Below are 17,063 nucleotides of genomic sequence, written 5' to 3'. Positions count from 1 at the left end.
TGTGTGTGTGTGTGTGTGTGTGTGTGTGTGTGTGTGTGTGTGTGTGTTCCTCTCTGGGGAAATGTGGGGCTGATGAGTCTGGGGACTCTGTGGTCTGAGAGTTCTAACAAACCTCCTCCACCCCATTGACCCATGTCCATCCCTGCTCATATGAAAGGCACCAAGGAGTTTTGCTTTCTTCCTTATCACTGCGGTAACCACCCACCAAATACTGGCTCCCCTGCTGCTTCCATCCCTTCTCCACAAGGGCCACGAATGACACAATATGTCCCCACATACATATGTTCCAGTTTTGTCATACACAGCATTCGGGCCTCTGATTTAGCCGGCAGACGTGAGGAAAAAAAAAATCACTGAAGCTTCCACATCATAGTCTGTGTCCAGTGGTATGTTAAAAGCCCAGAGACAAAGAAGGTGAGTTACTAGGCATCCAAACCCTCACTACAGCTGCTTCCTCATTATGAGGTCATTTTGGCTGGAGCGGGGGCTGTGGGTTGAGGAGGTTGGAGACTCTATTTCTGGAGGACTGTGTGGCTGTATTTGTTTTAGCTGAATTTGACCCTGAGGCCCCCCGTCCTCCATCTCTCTCAGTTCTGTGGAGTGGGCTGGGCTCGGCTTGGAGGCTCGAATTAATCTCTTCCTGCCTCCATCCTGGTGCTGTGACTCCAAGGACCTGAGGCCAGCCCATCAATCCCGCCCCTCCCCTTCCCCTCAGCTGCTTCTATTTCTCCTGACTTCAGGGGCCGGGGGTGCAGCTGACCAGCGGAGAGAACACACAATCCTAGCGGTGCTCTCTGGCATTTCTCTCTCCCTCTCCCCACTCCTGCGCGTAGGCATTTGCCAAATGCCAGTTGCTGCTAAAGGAGGTCATGAGGATTGGGTTGGCTGCTGGGGGGCGGGGAGGGAGGGGGAATGCAGCTCAGCCCAGCCGCCATCTGTCTTCCACGCAGTGACCTCCCGGGTGAGGCTGGAAGGTGGTTACTCATGCAGGACACAGGCAGGGCTGGATGCCTGGCCTTGGGCTTCGGGGAAGAAATCCTGCAATCACTCTGGCTCAGCAGCTGCCTCCCTTCTGAAGAGCTGAGATCCCTGTAGTTCCCGGGGATCAAAGTGAAATCTGATGCAGAGGCTACCTGTGTTCAGAGATGAGCTGAATCAAGCCGGATGCGGCTAGGGGCTGGCTTCTCTGCCCAGAGAGAGAGGGGAACGCCCGCCCATGCCTTCTAGGGCTCCTCTTTCTCCTCCAGTTTGGGTGTTTCTGGAGGAAGCACTTAGGAGGGGAGCAGCAATTCTGCCTCTGCCGGCCACCGAGCATAGTTTCAGGGTCTGAATGTGTGATGTTCCTCAGAGCCGGTCAGTTGGGAACGGATGATGGTGCCAGGAAACGGCAGCCAGCTCAGACGGAGGCCTTAGGCCTTGGCAGCCGAGCGAAGCAGCTGAAGGTGGTGGGAAATGCTATTAGCAGCAGCCTTTGTCCAAGTGGAAAAACATACAGTGATTGAGGACTGAGCCGCAGAAGGTACATTCCAGAGACATCAAAGCTTTGCATACAGACAAAGCGCTTTTCACCTTCGCGACCTTCGTTAAAGTTTAATCCAATGGAATTTGGGATCCTTCAGTTTCATGGCCCACAGGCTCACAAACACCCACAGGTTCCATTCCCACCTGGCTCTGTGGCCATCTTGACGACTAGAAGCCTGCAAGAAGGTGCTCATGGAACCCTGTTTCTTAAAGGAAAGGCACAAAAGGAATGGCTCCCTTTTGGGCAGTGCTTTAAGGAAAATCGACATGCTGATGGACATGCTGTGGCTCTGTGCATTGCACCTGCGGATGTAACCAACCAACATGCACGATCCTGGTTACCAAGACCTGCCGCCACTTACCTGGGAGACTGAGGCTAAACTCTTTGGCTGGGCAAAGGGCTGCGGCTCAGAGAGTAGCCCTGGGGTCAGAGGGCATATTGGGGGCAGCAGAGCCAAGCGCGAGGGGCTCAGGCAGGACCCTTCTCAACGCTAAAGGGGGTAAAGACGGCGGAGCTGCTGATGAGATTCTCTTGCTGATTTGCCCAGATGACCTCAGACCAAAGTTACCGATCTAAGTCCACCAGGTCTAAATCCACTCTGTTATGGAGATAGAAATTACCCGCGGGTGCCTCTGGGGGAGGGACAAAATTGACGGGAGTGGGGCCTGAGCGAAGTTTCTAGGGAGATGGGGTATAGGTACAGATGTGTTCATTTTCTATATGTAGTTATAATTTAAAAAAAAATTAGAAAAACATCCCAGTTACACATTTGGCTTTGAGATTCCCCACTCCTTACTTTTTCGGTTGCTGTCTCTGTGGCCTTTTAGCTATAGTCAATGCTTCCCCCCACCCCCCAGGATAGGAGAAACCCAGGTGCTCCTGTTCAGGGAACGGACACTATTTCTAGTCTCCATGGATTCAAACTGGTCACCTTGTTGGGACGCACAGGCCTTTTCATCTTTGCTGATGAAAAATGGTGTTTTGCTGAACAGGGCTCACCAAGTGACCTCGGCAGACAGGAAGCAGGAGGCCCCAGAGAGGAGCTGTCCTCCAAGGAGACTGAAGGTCACTAGGAGGTGGGGAGGCTCAGGCTTATACATGGTGAGTGTGTGGAGTCACCGTGCTGGGGGACTGGCTGACAGGAACAGCCAGGAGCCTAAGAGCCCGGTGGAAAGGTGAAGCCTGGCTTGGGGTTGACAGGAGGGGGAGAAGCCAAGGACCTGCCTAACTTCACGGGTGACTTTCCTGGAGGTTGGTGCCCCTGGTACCCCTTCTCCACTGAGCAAAGCGAAATGATTTCGAAAGGGACTATAAAGGATTCGGTGGCATCTCTTTTCTCGATGATGTTTAAAATCGGGGAAAGAGTGCAATTGCCTGGGGTAGTTCAGAGGCCTGAGCGACCCTGGCAGGGGCTGGGAGAGAAGCCCATACTTAAGATAGAAGAGTTTCAAAAAAACTTTTCACCTCTTGATCGCTCACCACCCCCTATTGAACTCTGTGAGGCAAGGTGGGCAGATGAAATGGGAAAACTAAGTTATGGGACAAGCCAAAGATTGCACCCTGCTGACCCACAGCAGAGCGGGCCGAGCAACCCAAGCAGGGCGAGCGGCCTGGGCGGAGGCGAGGCTGCGTCTGGCCTCCCCACTCCACAGCCGTGGGGGCAGGAGCCCCGGCGGCCACGTCCACTCCTGGACCCGTGTTCCTCCCGGACCCTCACCAAGCTTTCTGATCTCTCTCAGGAGCTACAGGGGATTTTATTTAGTTTTAAAATATTCTCTTTACTTGACTTTTAAAAAGTAAGATACCACAAACATAAAACAACCACCAAATAAAAAAAAATCAAGAGTAGGTGAAAATTTAATTAATTTAAAAAAATTCACTGGCTGAAGAATTAATATACATTCGTGTACATTTAAACCTGCTTAAAAAAATAAGGACTATGATTAAAAATAAAATAACAGATTCTTTCACAGCAACCCACTATCTTGCGTATAGGATAGTGTTTGTAAACAACCAGATCTGGCCACATAAACAAGCAGGTTTTCCCATTCTGTGGAACCTGCCAGCAATCACGTCTTCTGAAAGCAATTCTCACAAAATGTCACTGGGACCATAGCAGGTTCAGACACCCGATTCCAGCCTGCCTTGTCAATGGTCAGTGCTTTTTAATCCTTTGAAAATGTTTAATTTAGAAAAGGTGAGTTGCCAGCCCTCCTATCGGAACTAAATTTGAAAGGACCAGCCTGTCCCCTGGTCTCCCAGGGACGCTCTCTTTGAATTTCTTATTCCTGCTCAATGGGGTGGCAGTGATACCCCATGAATCCTCCCTTCTCAAGTGCCTCCTCTTCAGCTCGCCCACACCTTGGTGGTGACGGGGGGACAGTCTCATTCCCGGGGATGCAGGTTAGCTGCGAGGACAGCTACTAACAGTCACCACTGGTTGAATGTTGAGCAGCTATTATGTGTCAAGCACTCTAGACATTCGGACACCTGTGCTAATGTCCACACCAGCCTGGCCTCTTAGGTATTACATTATCCCCCACTGGACAGATGGGGCCACAGGTTCAACTAGAGCTTGAGCCACTTTCCTAGTCAGAGGCAGGGCTGAGTGGGTCGGCCTTCACAACCCACACGCCTTCTACTTCGTATTTACCATCACTCTCAGAAAAAGAGCAGATGGGAATGCTCAGGGAGCAAGGACTCCTCCATGTCCACCCACACTACACCAGCGGTGGCTGCTGCACGGCCAGGGGAGCCACCACTTTGTACTTTGTGGCCCCGTGTTATTGGGGCCAGTGCCTCTGGGATCTCTGCAGCAAGTGTTCCAGGGAGGAGAGAAGCAGGTGTGGTGTTTACCTTTCTAAGGAGGGGCAGCCAGAGCTGCCGCACTCCAATGAGAACCCAGTGCCTAAATTGGGGTGCTCTGGCTGGGTAGCTCAGTTGGTTGGAGCATCATCCTATACCCCAAGAGGTAACGGGTTCTATGTCCAGTAAGGGCACATACTCAGGTTGTGGTTTGATCCTCGGTTGGGATGCTTATAGGAGGCAACTGATTGATGTTTCTCTCTCACATCGATGTTTCTCTCTCTCTCTCTCCCCCTCTCTCTTGCTCTCTCTCTTCCTCTTGCCTTAAAAGTCAATGAAAACATATCCTCATGTGATAATTTAAAAAAAAAAAAGCTTGAACTCTTCAGCAAAGTAAAATGTAAAAGTAATTTAAGAAATCAGGGTGTCCCAGGCAGGCTGGAGAAGCCCTCCCCGGGTGTTGTTCCTGGAATCTCTGGCTCATGCCTCCCATCACACTCGTCCCTTACAGGGCTTTTTGCACAGGCCAGCCTCTGCCTGTCAGTTTTGGTGGGTGGTGGGAGACCTTCCTCAGGGACTCCAGAAGTGCAGGGACAGATCTGGAACCGGGTGGGTATGTCAGGAGTGCCAAGCCTCAGCAGCTGTGCCCTACACTGGTGGCACAGTGCCCAGGCACAGACGCCCGGGCCTCCTTTCCTGTTGTGCATTCCCACTTTCCTGTTGCTGTTTCTCGCAGTGCAGGAGAAATGCCCCCTTGTTGCTACCGGATCTCTATCTCCTTCCTCTGGTTCTGACTGAGCAGGCAGGTGCCCAGCTTGCAGGAAGTCCTTGGGCTTAGGAGTGGAGCGTAGGCGGGCAGTCCCCTCACAGGCGCCCACAGTCGCATGCCTTCCGCTAGCCTGTGCCATGCCTGCCTCGTCCTCTCCTCCTCCGCAAATGTACTTGGCATCTTAGCTCTGGTTCACTCCAAATTAGGCAAAGGTCAAAACGCGCAAAGAAACAGGGACACTGTTGCTATTGGCGACAACTTGATGCTCCTTTTTTCCAACTAGGAAGTTCAAGTGATCCCTGACTGTGGCTACAGGGGGGAGTGCGGCTGGAGTTCAGTGGAGGAGGCGGCAGGAGGAATCACTTGCTTGGCAGTGTGTGATTCTCCCAAGGACCAGGAGGACTCTAAACCCACCCTCCTTGGGGCACCTCTCATCTCCCGCAAACACATCCACCCACATCCTGTCCGTTGGTTGGCTCCTTGGTTAGGCCGGCTGCCAGGCGAGCACTGGAGGCACAGGCAGTCAACATGCTGGCCGCCCCGCACCCCCCTCTCCCCGAAGCATCATCTTTCCATGGTTGTCCATGTCCATCTGGACACATATGCAAAGAGGGCCGGCTCCTCTCTCTTTCCTCCCTGCCACCAGGAATGCAGTTTGGCAGCATCTGTCAGACATGGATGTCTAACTGAAAAGGTGCAGCAGGGGGCAGGCCAAGCAGCATTTTTCAAGAGATCTCTGGATAGAGCCTTGGCTGATGGAATTCCTAGTCACAGGGAACCTCCTCCTTCCCTACAGACCCTTTGCACGTGTCGCTGTGGCACTTTTGGTGCCTGGGGGGACAGGGGATGGGTAGCTGTCCAGGCTTCTCCCCTGTGGAGGGGCAGGCCGAGCTGCCTTCCTCCAATTAGAACCAGCTCTATAGAACGTGATTGCGTTTCCTGCTGGACTTGGCCATGGGTCAGGGAGGGTATAGGAGCTGTGTCCATTGTGGAAGCTGCATATGGGCAGTGAAGCCTACGAATGCTGCTGTGGGTTTAAAAGCATCTGAAAGGGGGTGGGCATCTCTGTCTTGTCCTGCATGGGGTCCAGGAGAAGCGAGTTAAAGGATCAATACCTAAAGACATTATTTGGGCATTGCCTCTGGGACAAGGGACTAAATGTCCTTTCGGGACCCCTCAGTGGCTAGTTGAAAATACTACGGGTGCATAAAAAAATGGGCAGGAAAAGTCGTACACCCAGGAACGGGTGCCGCGGACTGGCCACGGAGCGAGGGTGTGACAGCAGGAGTGGTGGCCGGGACAGAGTCATCTCTTCGGAACCCCCAGCACCTTCTGTGCAGAAGGGGCCCAGAGGAGGTTAGAGAGTGCGGACGCCGGGGTCACTCACCCACTGCTGGAAGGAAGCCACCTCGGGGGTGAAATGCAGCGGCCATTCTGACTCTGCGCCAGCAGCACTGGGCAATTGTGTGTTTAGGAAGGGAAGTGAAGAAGAACTTATCCAGCTGCAACCATGAAGACCTGCGGCTTTAGGGGAGCCCCGGGCCAGACGGCACACAACGGCGGCGGGCATGCGGGCAGGCGCTCAGCGGCGGGCGGTCATGCACAGGCGACATGCAGGTCTGCAGCATATGTGACACACGCACCAGACACTGAGCATGGAGGCGTCTCTGAGGCAGGCAGCACAGGCACCATGGAGGCAGCTGTCACACGTCTATGTGCACGTTGGCACCGCAGTCACGTACATAAGCATCTCATGCAAGGTGCACAAGCCACCTTGGGATTGGCCGTCGAGCTTAATATCAGGTTCGACGATGCCAATCTTCGACAAACACTGCGGACTTACAGCATTTCCCTTCAGGCACCTGCGTTCCCCCCCCCCCCCCCCCCCCAGGAAGGGGCCATTTGTGTCATAGAAATGGCCTCTCAGCTTCTGTTTCTGTCAATCCTACAAGCAGGGAGAGCGCACCCCAGGTCTGGTTTACTGGGATTCCAAAGCATCCCGTCGCCTGCTCCTGATGCCTCCCACAGCCCCACCTTGTAGGATGCGGGTAAGAAATAGGAGCCTTTGTCCACCTGGCAGATGGAGCACGGGGGCTTGGAGAGGCTGCCGGGCTCAGGGCGGCCCCAGGCAGGCAGCGAGCTGGGAGGGGATGGTCTCTGGGAAGGAGGCTCTTGTGTGCCCAGCGCTACATCTGGAGGGTGGATTTCATGCTCCTGTCATGGGGAGACCTGTTCCTGACCTGTGTCTAGAAGCGGGAGGCGTCTTGGGGTCTTGCACCTCAGTAGGGCGGCCATGCCAGATCCTGCCAATGTATGCGATGTCCCCAGTGGCTCCACACAGCTCCCAGGAGGTACTTAGGGGACCCAGGAAACCGGCCACAGGGCTGAGGCCGGCCTGCCGGGCACCACAGTCCCTCCATTCCCGGGGAAAGCAGAGAAAGCGGCTGTCTGGCTCAACGTTACAAATCAGCCCACAAAAATAGCTCGTATGTACTGAGCGGTTCATGGAGCTGGTCACTGTAATAAACAAATGTGCTTGGCACGCGTTGTCATAGATGGGATACCCACTCCCCATCTTTAACTACAAAGTAAACATGACACCTACCTGGCGGAATATCGTTGGAAAGGAAATAAGGTCATAAGAGCTAAGCATGGGCTGCAGATGATCATAGCAATGAAAATGATAATAGAAGGAACTATGCCTGAGCACCCACACTACAAACACTGTGCTAAGCACCTCAGATTTCCCCCACCTAATCATTTCCTCGTCTCTTCCTTTACAGAGGAGGAAACCGAGTAGCCTCCATCACCCAGCTGAGTGGCAGGGCCGGAGTAGAACCGAAGTCCTCTCAGGCCAAGCCCAGCATGATGCCAACGTCCACAGTATATAACACGACGAGCCTCCAAGAAATGAAAGCCACGCCCCACGTAATGCCCACAGCCACTCGGTGCAGTATGCTTCCTTACACCCACTGGGCAGCTGAGCGACTCGCTGGGATCTGACTCCTGTATCAGGTGGAGGGATAGGGTGCAACCGGGGCTGCCGTCTCTAGCTAGCCCACTTCTCTACCTTCCGGTGGGCGCAAAAGGGATGCTGTGTCCCGTCGGCAAAGCCAGTAGGTCATCTGCAGTCGGGCTGAGAATGCCGCTGGGGAGAATGTTGCTGCCAGTTTGGACAACATTAACCCCGGCTGGTTGGTGGTGCTCAGTCATCCCACATGGCTGGCTACTGACAGGTTCAGGACAGACTGGACAGCTCAGGACAGGCAGCTGCAAGGGGCCAATGGGAGCCTCTCTAAACACACTCCTGCCAGGGCGAGATGCACCTCGCTGTGCATCGGCCATGTGTCCTGGTAGGAGGGAGAGGAAGGGGACCGTCACTCAACCTGAGCGAAGTAGCTGAAGGGTCGTTTGGGGGCTCTGGTGGCCACCACCCCACCTCCACCCCCGGGCGACCCTTCTCGGAACGCCCTGTAGCTCTAGACACAGCAGGAAAGCTCGGATTGAGGGCTCGCACAGGGTGGGCTCTGCAGCCGTGTCATTACCAAGGAAACCTCATGCAGCATGACCGCTGGACAGTGATGGCTCGCAGACACTAACGACAGACTCCTCTCCATCTTTAGAATTAGGCCCGGCATGGCACGGCCTATGTCCTCCAGGTGAAATGACTGGTCAGGATGTCCCCACTGGGCTTCTGCAGGTTTGCTGCAGGTGACAAGGGTGGGCTGAGGCTTTCACTGGCTGCTCCATCTCCATTCCCCAATTTCAGCTGCGAGGCGGAAAGGCCAGCCCTCCAGCCTCGCTCGATGGGGTTCAGCTGCACCGTGCCCTTGGTGCAGATGAGAAGGAGGGTCTCCGACCCTGTGGAAAAGTATGGGTGTCCCCCGACCCCCCATTTCTCTCTCCCCTGCCTCTCCTGTCGAGGCACCAGTCAAGCCTGTTCAAGTTTTAAAGCAGCGTTTGAGAGAATCAACTGAGTTTGCTTTAGCTTTAAAAAATGTCCCTATTAAAACTTCACTACTTTACCCGGATCGCCATGTTTAATGAGAGGCCTCAAAGAATTTGAAAGCAAAAGATGAGGAGAGGAAAGAGCCATAAGCTATAATCACCATAATGATTCAATCCCATGATGAGCTGAAAGCAGCCCTGGCGAAGCCCGGGGGACAGTGGAGTCTTTGAATCGGGCTGGTCCTCAGGACAGGACGGCTGGCGAGCCCTCCCCTTCCCCTGCGCTGGGCTGAGGAGGACCCTCCAGGCAGGGCCAGCGGGAGGGCCCGGGAGGCAGCTTCCGCTAGGTCTGGGGCCTCGGGCACATTTAGCTCCTGGCCAGGCAGAGATGCTTTCGGTGGCAACTTGCCCACCTGAAATCTGCAACTGGCCTTATCATCCTTTCTGCTCTCAACAAGATACCTTTTCTGAGTGGGAATAATGGCAGGCCAAGCTTTCTCCAAGGCGGAGCCAGGGTGCCCTCCGTGCCTGCCCACCCAGCTGTGCTCTGCCTGACTGCCCTCAGCTGCCAGCCTCCCTGCGCCAGCGGACGCCCGTGCCCTCTGCTCAGTGACCTCTCTGGGGCGTCCAGGGGCGAGCCAGGTTGTCCAGGGCTCAGCTGCAACAGCAGCAATTGCCCTGAAAAACAAACAACCCTACAAACAGAAACCTCCAGAAAGCAAGGGTGGCATGTAGAGGGCAGCAGTTCCACTCCCTGAGCGTTTCCCTCGCTCATCTGGCTTTTTCACCCTCAAGGCAGAGGCTAATCCGACTCCTGGATCCCTCTCCTCCACTCTCAGCAAACTCCTTCCATAGGGTCCATTCTTCTCTTCCACCGCTTATTCATAAGCCACAGAATAAAATGCAGTAGGACCCACTGAACAGGCAAAGCATCAGAGGATTCCAGATGGAAGAGAGGCTGGAATACAACGTGGAGCCTGCTCTACAGTACCCTTGGCCACTCAGCTTGAGTGTTTCCAGGGAGCTCACTGTTCCTTGAGGTGACGTGTTCCCCTGCTGGGAAGTTGCTACTGTTAGACTATGTTTCAGTAGAGTGGCCCTCCCCATACCCTTTCCCCGTTGGTTCTAGCTTTGTCTGGAACAATCCAGAAATGTCCACTCACTCTGGAAGACAAATAGGTATGTCTTACGGTGGTTATCGAGTCTCTTTAGGGGCAAAACATCTTTTCTACTTCAGTCTCAGCTGACATGGCTTCCAGAAGCCCCAGCTATTCCTTCTGAACTTTTCTAGACTGTTAAAGTTCTTGATAAAATGTGCGGGCTTAGAACCCAGACTCTACACAGTCTAGAGCAGCACAGAGGGCAGGGAATCGCTTCTGTCTTCTGACCACACCCCATTTGTCATTGCAGCCAAACGTTGTTTTTTTAAAAAAGTGGTTGCATCCTGCTTTTGCTTACATTAAGCATGCAGTCAACTACAACCCCAGAATTTCTTTTTTACTTGAATTTCAGTGAAAAATTCAAATGCCATCCTATAGTTGTGAATACTTTTTTATCATAAATGTTATCTGGTTAAATTTTATCTAGTTGTTTCTGACCCATTATCCCACCTGAGGGGATGTTTTTTAAATATAATTTTATTATCTGCCAAATGAGCAAAACCTTCTAGGTTTGAGTCTTTGAATAGGATTGGCATGCACTGACCACCAGGGGGCGGCACAGAACAAAGGGAGGCCGTGGGGATAATTTGCATATTAGGCTTTTATGTATATACACTAGAGGCCTGATGCACGAAATTCGTGCATGGGCTCGGCCCTCACAGTAGTGGAGGCTTGCCTCAGCCCTCACAGCCCTGGCTTCGTCCAGGTCATCCGGAAGGATGTCTGGTCTAATTAGCATATTATGCTTTTATTATTATAGATAGATGGATTAGCCCTCTTACCAGCCATTGAGACACTGTGGATATATTGTTTTACCTAATTATGGGCAAACACAGGGGGAGTAGAGGTGAGGGGGAGAGGGACAGAAATGGACATTTTCAACCTTGGTGGACAAATAGCAGGTCACAAATAGTTTCTGGAGGAGAGGACGTAGTTATGTTAGTCATCCTTCTATGTAAGCCGGGCTGATAGGAGGGTGTGGGGAGTTCCTTCCAGATATCACACCGGCCAGCCCATCCCTGCTTGGGGCTGTGGTACCATTGCTCAGGCCAAAGTGATTTGACCGTGACTCGGGGCCATGGAAGAACCGCTGCCATTTGACCCCTGCCACTGCAATACAGTCCCAACCCTGTCCACCCCGCATCCACCCTGGAACCGCCGAATAAACACCCAAGGGCCTTTCTCTCATTGGCCTTGGGGGAACATCACTAGACTGAAAACTCATTGTCCCACTTGCCATTCTGCTTCATAGCAACGTTTTACAGATTGTTCCTGTGTACAGATTTGTGTCCACCCTCCTTCCAGAATGCCACGCTCCCCAAACTGCATTACAACCCAAGATACTCATTTGCTGCTTAAAAAGGGGGACGCTGCCGAGTGGTTTTCCCCAGGAGCTCATTTCGGGGGTGCGGGGGTGGGGGCGGGGTGCGGTGGAGGTCTCATTTCTCAGCCTTCAAGTCCTTAGTCCTGGAGCTCTCTGACCTCTCACTCTCCAGTCGGGCACAGGCACAGGTTCTTCTCCCTGACCTTGACTGTGGCAACTTCGTCCCCTCCCTTGGTTCCTGCTGTTCCGCTGCCTAACGCCTGGCAGTTTCGCTCTCCTGCCCTCTGGGTGGTGCTACTGCTGTCCCCGAGTGTCTTCACGTCCTGCTTTCCATGCTGCTGAGGGCCCTGCAGTCACCTTCACTCTCTGTCTTCTCACTGGACAGATGGGAGCCCGGAGCTGCCAGAAGTCTGACTGGATGAGTGACAAGGGACAGGCTGAAAGCTCCTTCTAGAAGGATGCCTTTCCTGAGTGGGGGATGGGAAGAAGGCTCTGTTGTGGCAAAGGGCTGCAGGTCACCTCCCGAAATAGATTCCCGCCTGGCACGTACACACAGTGTGCCCCAGCCTGCCTTGTGGAGACGGGCAGGGGATGCGATTGGATCCGAATCAGTGGCTGTAAACACACAGCTGTGCCTTTCTGCCTCGGAGGACTTGGGTTTGCACTTGACTGCTCGCACTCGGGGTCAGGGGAGGCAGGAGGGGAGAGGCAGGGAGGGGCCAGAAGAACCTTGCTCTTCCTGTGTCCCCATGTGTGGGGGCTGTCACGCTGTGTTTTTTCTCTAAGTGGCACTCCACAGGGAGGGCGTTTTTGCTACTTTTGATTGACATGTTGAAGCATCAACTGAAACAGTTGGCGGGGGGGTGGGGGGTGGGGGGAAGGAGGGACGTCAGTCCTTGTTCCAAAAAAGTGGCAGGGACCAGGGCCAAGTTACTCACAAATGACAATCTCTGACCCTTTCCTCCCCAGAGTTTCAGAAGAGGACTCCATCCCCCACCACATTGAATCACTTCATTGTTTGTCTTCTCTGTATCCACCAGCCAAGCTGATTCAGTTGTCTTACATTTAATAGTTTGTTTATAGAAAATAGACATTTTCATTTTTCAGCTACAAAATTATATATATTTAATAAATCAATTATATTGATTTCGGAGAGGAAGGGAGAGAGAAACATCAACGATGAGAGAGAATCACTGATTGGCTGCCTCCTGCATGGCCCACACTGGGGATCAAGCCTACAACCTGGGCATGTGCCCTGACCTCCTGGTTGGTCGACGCTCAACCATTGAGCCATACTGGTCGGGTCAAAATTATAATATTAAATATACTTTTTCAACTTTACTTGGAGCCAAGATGGAGAGGGTGGGTAGGGACCAGGGAAACCTAACCTACCATGACTGTGAGCCGGGTTACATGGGCTCTCGGCCCTCAGTTCTAAGAGAGGACAGTGAGTGAGCAGCTGGCCCAGAGGTCTCCAGGGAACGGGAAAGGTGGTGGCAGGTGAGCAGCAGAGTGATGCTGAGGACCTCAAATGCTCACTTTTCACTCCTTTCTATGCCCCACAATGCACTGTGAGGTGGCAGCACCCACAGAGGAGCCCGCTCCTCTGCCCAGCTGACCTTGCCCCCCATACCTGACACACCAGGCTGGTTGTCCATCCCAGGAGGGAGGGGACTGCAGAACTGGCAGTTGCCCTCCTGGGGTCACAGTGTGAGAGGGAGCCCTGGGCAATGCGGGGAGCGAGCCTGTGGCTTAGGCAGCCTGCGGCACTCTGGTGCTTTATCCTCCAATCCTGTCAAAAAATTTTAAATACCCAACTCAATTCTCTCCATGGCTTATTTCCAGGCCTCAAAGGCTGCAGCCACTTCCAGGGCAGGAAGGCAGCTCCTCTCTCATTCAGAGAATGATTAGCACAGCCCAGAAATCTCAGGATGGAGAGAAGCACGGACCTGAAGATACTACCAGCTGGAGAAGTCCATACAGATGATCTAGTTCAAGTCATTGTACAGAGAAGACCATGCTCAGAGAGGGCTAGTGATTTGCCTGAGGCCACACAGCTCGTAGGTTAAGGCTGGGAACAGGAACCATTCTGTGTGGGGGCTGCTGAGCAATTTCACAGAGTCCCAGGAGAAGTCCTCGCTGTCCCAAAGTGGAAGATTTTCATGCCATCCCTCCCAAATACTGCTATGGAAGGCCACCTCCATCGGAAGGCAGGTGGGGTTTCACTACCGCTGGATCTCGGGTCTCTGATATGGGAGATGCTGGCCATTGAGTCTGTGACTCAGTGGTTCCCAAGGGGCCCAAGGACTGTTTGCAATCAAAACCAACCCCGTGTAAAGAATTTTAGCCAGTCGTCCCTTGCTGAAGGCTGGAAAACTGCGGTCGAAGCCCTCTGGAGGCTCTGCTGGGTCTAGATTTGCAAACTCATTCCACCCGAGTGCATGCTGTCCCCCTGACTGGCTGAGGGGGAGGGAGCTGCTGATGCCAGGTTGGCTGAACACCCCAGGCATCTGCCCTCTGCCTCCCCTGCCAGGGGCCTCGGTCATCCATTTCTGGCTCAGCACCTGGGCCTAGAGCAGGGGTTTCTTCCTGCAGAGCTACTGGGAGGGCTGGGGGAGGGGATGAGCTGCCGGCTTTTTAGTTCTCATTAGCTTTTCCTTGGCTTTAGCTGGGGAGGGAGGAAAGGGCAGGTGGAGAGGGGGAGGGGAGGGTGGGTGGCAGTTGGCTCCCAGAGCTTCCTGATCTCCATCTGACTTTCCTGCTGCATTCCTTGGCAGGCAGGACAGAAATGCCTGTTGCAGAGATGCCACTGGGCACATGCCAAGGCTCCCCAGCCCCCCCGCCCTTGCTGTTTCAAGTCCAAGGAGCACCTTGACGAAGCCCAACTGAGATGTTCTCTTAGGAAGGGGTGACCTGGTCCTGGTCCTCATCTCCACTCTCCTCTGTGGTCTCCTGTGTGCCCCCATGCCCCATCTTTGGAGCCCAAGGTGGCAGCTGATGAGGCTCTCAAGAGGGCAGCTGAGGATTCGACTGAGTTCCCAGGCCAAGGTGTCAGGGAGGCTAATGCCAGCGCCACTTGGAGCTGCCACGTCTCCTAATTGAAGTGCCATCACTCTGAGGAACTGCACGCAAGGAGCAGGGACTTTCTCTAGCTTCTCCTCCCCAGGCTGATGACTGTGGCCACCATCCCCCAAAGAGACAATCTAATAACTACTGTTGAGTCTTGGCTAAGGGCCCTTTGATCCTCTTGCCTCCTCCCATGCATCCCCCGGGTCCTCTATGTCAGAGTCAGCTCCTGGGAGGCTGTCCCCACTCTGTGGTAGACCCCAAAGTAATGAGTATGCCTAAGAGAGAACGGGGAGGGTGAGCCCTGCGGCTCTGGTCACCCTCACATCTGTCAACCGCAAAATCAGGAAGGCGGCAGGGAATGGCAGGCTGGTTGGCACTGAGTGGCAGGAAGTGGTCTTTAGTTTGAGAACCTTCCCCCCCCCCTCCTTCCACCCTGTCGGTAATGCCTGGGGCTTCCCACCAAATAACCCGAAAGGAGGTGGCTGGTGATGCCAAGGTGACCACAGTGGTGGGCAGATGTTTCCTACCATGGCTCTCATATTTTATAGTCACTGTGAAAGGAAGCTCCCCGCGGCCAGGGCCAGGGAGAGACAGGCTCCATTCATTGGACGGGAGGCCATGTCTGGGGCCGCCTCTGAGAAGCTGCCATGCGTTATGGGTCTTCCTGAGATTGGGGCTCCTCGGACCAGGACCGCCATGGTGTGAGTCACTCACTGCACAAGGGCAGCTGAGGGTCCATGGGAGCTGGAATCCAGCCTGGGCTTTGCGTGGCCAGCTGTGCATCTGTGGGGCCGGGCCCATGAGAGGGAGTCCTGTTTCTGTCTCTGACAAAGCTGCAGTGTGGGCTGGCTGAGCCGTGCCATGACTTTCACTTATGTTCGGTTCTGAACCTGGGCCCTCCCTGTCAAGTAAGCAGGGCTTTGCACAGGCTTGGTGGTTCCAGTCGCCAAAACCATACAATGCTTGGCCCAGCCTGTCCCCAGACATTTGCTTTGTGTATTCAAGGTCTGGGTGACTCAGCAGGAAACTCCTATTGGAAGGAGAAGCTCACACAGAACTGCCTCTTTTGGGAGTTGCAAGGCCCCTCCTGCACACAAGGAGCATGGCCCTCGCAGCACCCATGAACTGCATTAGACAACCCTCCAGGATCTCATGTCAAAGAGAGCATCTGTCACCTTCGACAGGTAATCCCTCTGTTCACGATACACCTGAGACTTGGAAAGAACAATGTGCTTTCTCCAAATGTCCTTCCTTTTCCAAGAAAAGGAAGGACATTTGCATGGGAGAAATTTGGATTCAGATTCAGTCTTGATAAGAAGCTAGTTGACGGAGCTAACCAACCACCAAGATCAACATTTCTTGCTACCAATTAGTCCTCAATAGCAGCTGGTCTCATATTCTTGATCCCCGAGCTGCCCAGCTTCACGCCTTCATTTTCCCATTATTAGCCCCAGGACATGGATGGTCTTTCCACACATCTTTCCCAGCACCGTGACAATGCTACTGAACTAGCCTTTTGTTGAGTTTTATACTGCACAGTATCTAGCAGATGAAATATTCAGGTTGACCTCCTTTTATAGAAATCAAGCACAGGCATATTGGCTGATTAGAACCCTGGGTTGAGACCAAGTTCTTGGGATCCAGCCTCAAATACCCTGAGAGTTGCCATTGTTCTATGGCAGTGGTTCTCAACCTGTGGGTCGCGATCCCTTTGGCGGTCGAACGACCCTTTCACAGGGGTCGCCTAAGACCATCCTGCATATCAGATATTTACATTACGATTCATAACAGTAGCAACATTACAGTTATGAAGTAGCAACGAAAATAATTTTATGGTTGGGTCACAACATGAGGAACTGTATTTAAAGGGCCAGAAGGTTGAGAACCATTGTTCTATGGCCATGGGCTGTTCCCTCAAACTCAGCGCCTCTCATGGGGATGAGGTGTCATCCCAAGAGCACAAGGAGCATGGATGAATCAGTGCAAATCCATCTCCATTTCCACCACTGGAACCAAAACACCAGGACGCTCCACCCACTAAAGTCTTCATAAAAGAACAGCAGGAAATTTAGGAATTTTTTTTTTTTTTAAGTTTGGGCCTTTTATCATATAGCTGCTAAAAATTTCAAGAGCTTGGGAATTCTTCTCCTTCAGTCGGCCCTGAAAACACCTCTATAAAATCTCCCCTGTGCACACTCCAGACGCTGGGAAGGTGTCTGGTGCTTTCTCATTCCAAATGCTTCGTTAACAGACCTTGGAGGACCACTGAACCAACACCACTTCTGGGATGAAGGGACATCGATAAATGCTCTTCCCAGAGCTTCAGCAAGATCATTCTCACCTTTCCTGTTACCCACTTCTCATGCAAAGCAGCCTGGAGATCTTTGGATGTCTCATCTTAATACCTGTCTTCCTCTCTCACACCCTTGGCTCCTGCGGCCCACCTGGAGGGCCTCCATGGAGCTC

The 17,063-nt window shown here is 53.2% G+C and overlaps 1 protein-coding gene across 8 annotated transcripts in view; it reads right to left on the bottom strand.

Moving 5' to 3' along the window:
- Positions 1-17,063, bottom strand: part of RGS6 (regulator of G protein signaling 6) — a 487,886-nt gene that overhangs the window by 7,182 nt on the left and 463,641 nt on the right. For 4 of the 8 annotated variants that reach the window (XM_036311823.1, XM_036311830.1, XM_036311840.1 and 1 more), the window contains exon 18: positions 6,484-6,550. The exons of 3 other annotated variants lie outside the window; for them this stretch is intronic. In XM_036311823.1, the coding sequence (XP_036167716.1) occupies positions 6,484-6,550 (67 nt within the window). Of the gene's footprint in view, positions 1-6,483; positions 6,551-17,063 lie in introns of those variants that run through there. One more of the 8 variants, XM_036311905.1, reaches the window with a different exon arrangement.

The sequence above is a fragment of the Myotis myotis genome, unplaced genomic scaffold (genome assembly GCF_014108235.1).
Source record: "Myotis myotis isolate mMyoMyo1 unplaced genomic scaffold, mMyoMyo1.p scaffold_m19_p_1, whole genome shotgun sequence".
NCBI classification, from domain to species: Eukaryota; Metazoa; Chordata; class Mammalia; order Chiroptera; family Vespertilionidae; genus Myotis; species Myotis myotis.
The sequence above is the reverse complement of the archived record's forward strand: the minus strand, read 5'-3'. Positions and strand labels throughout refer to the sequence as shown.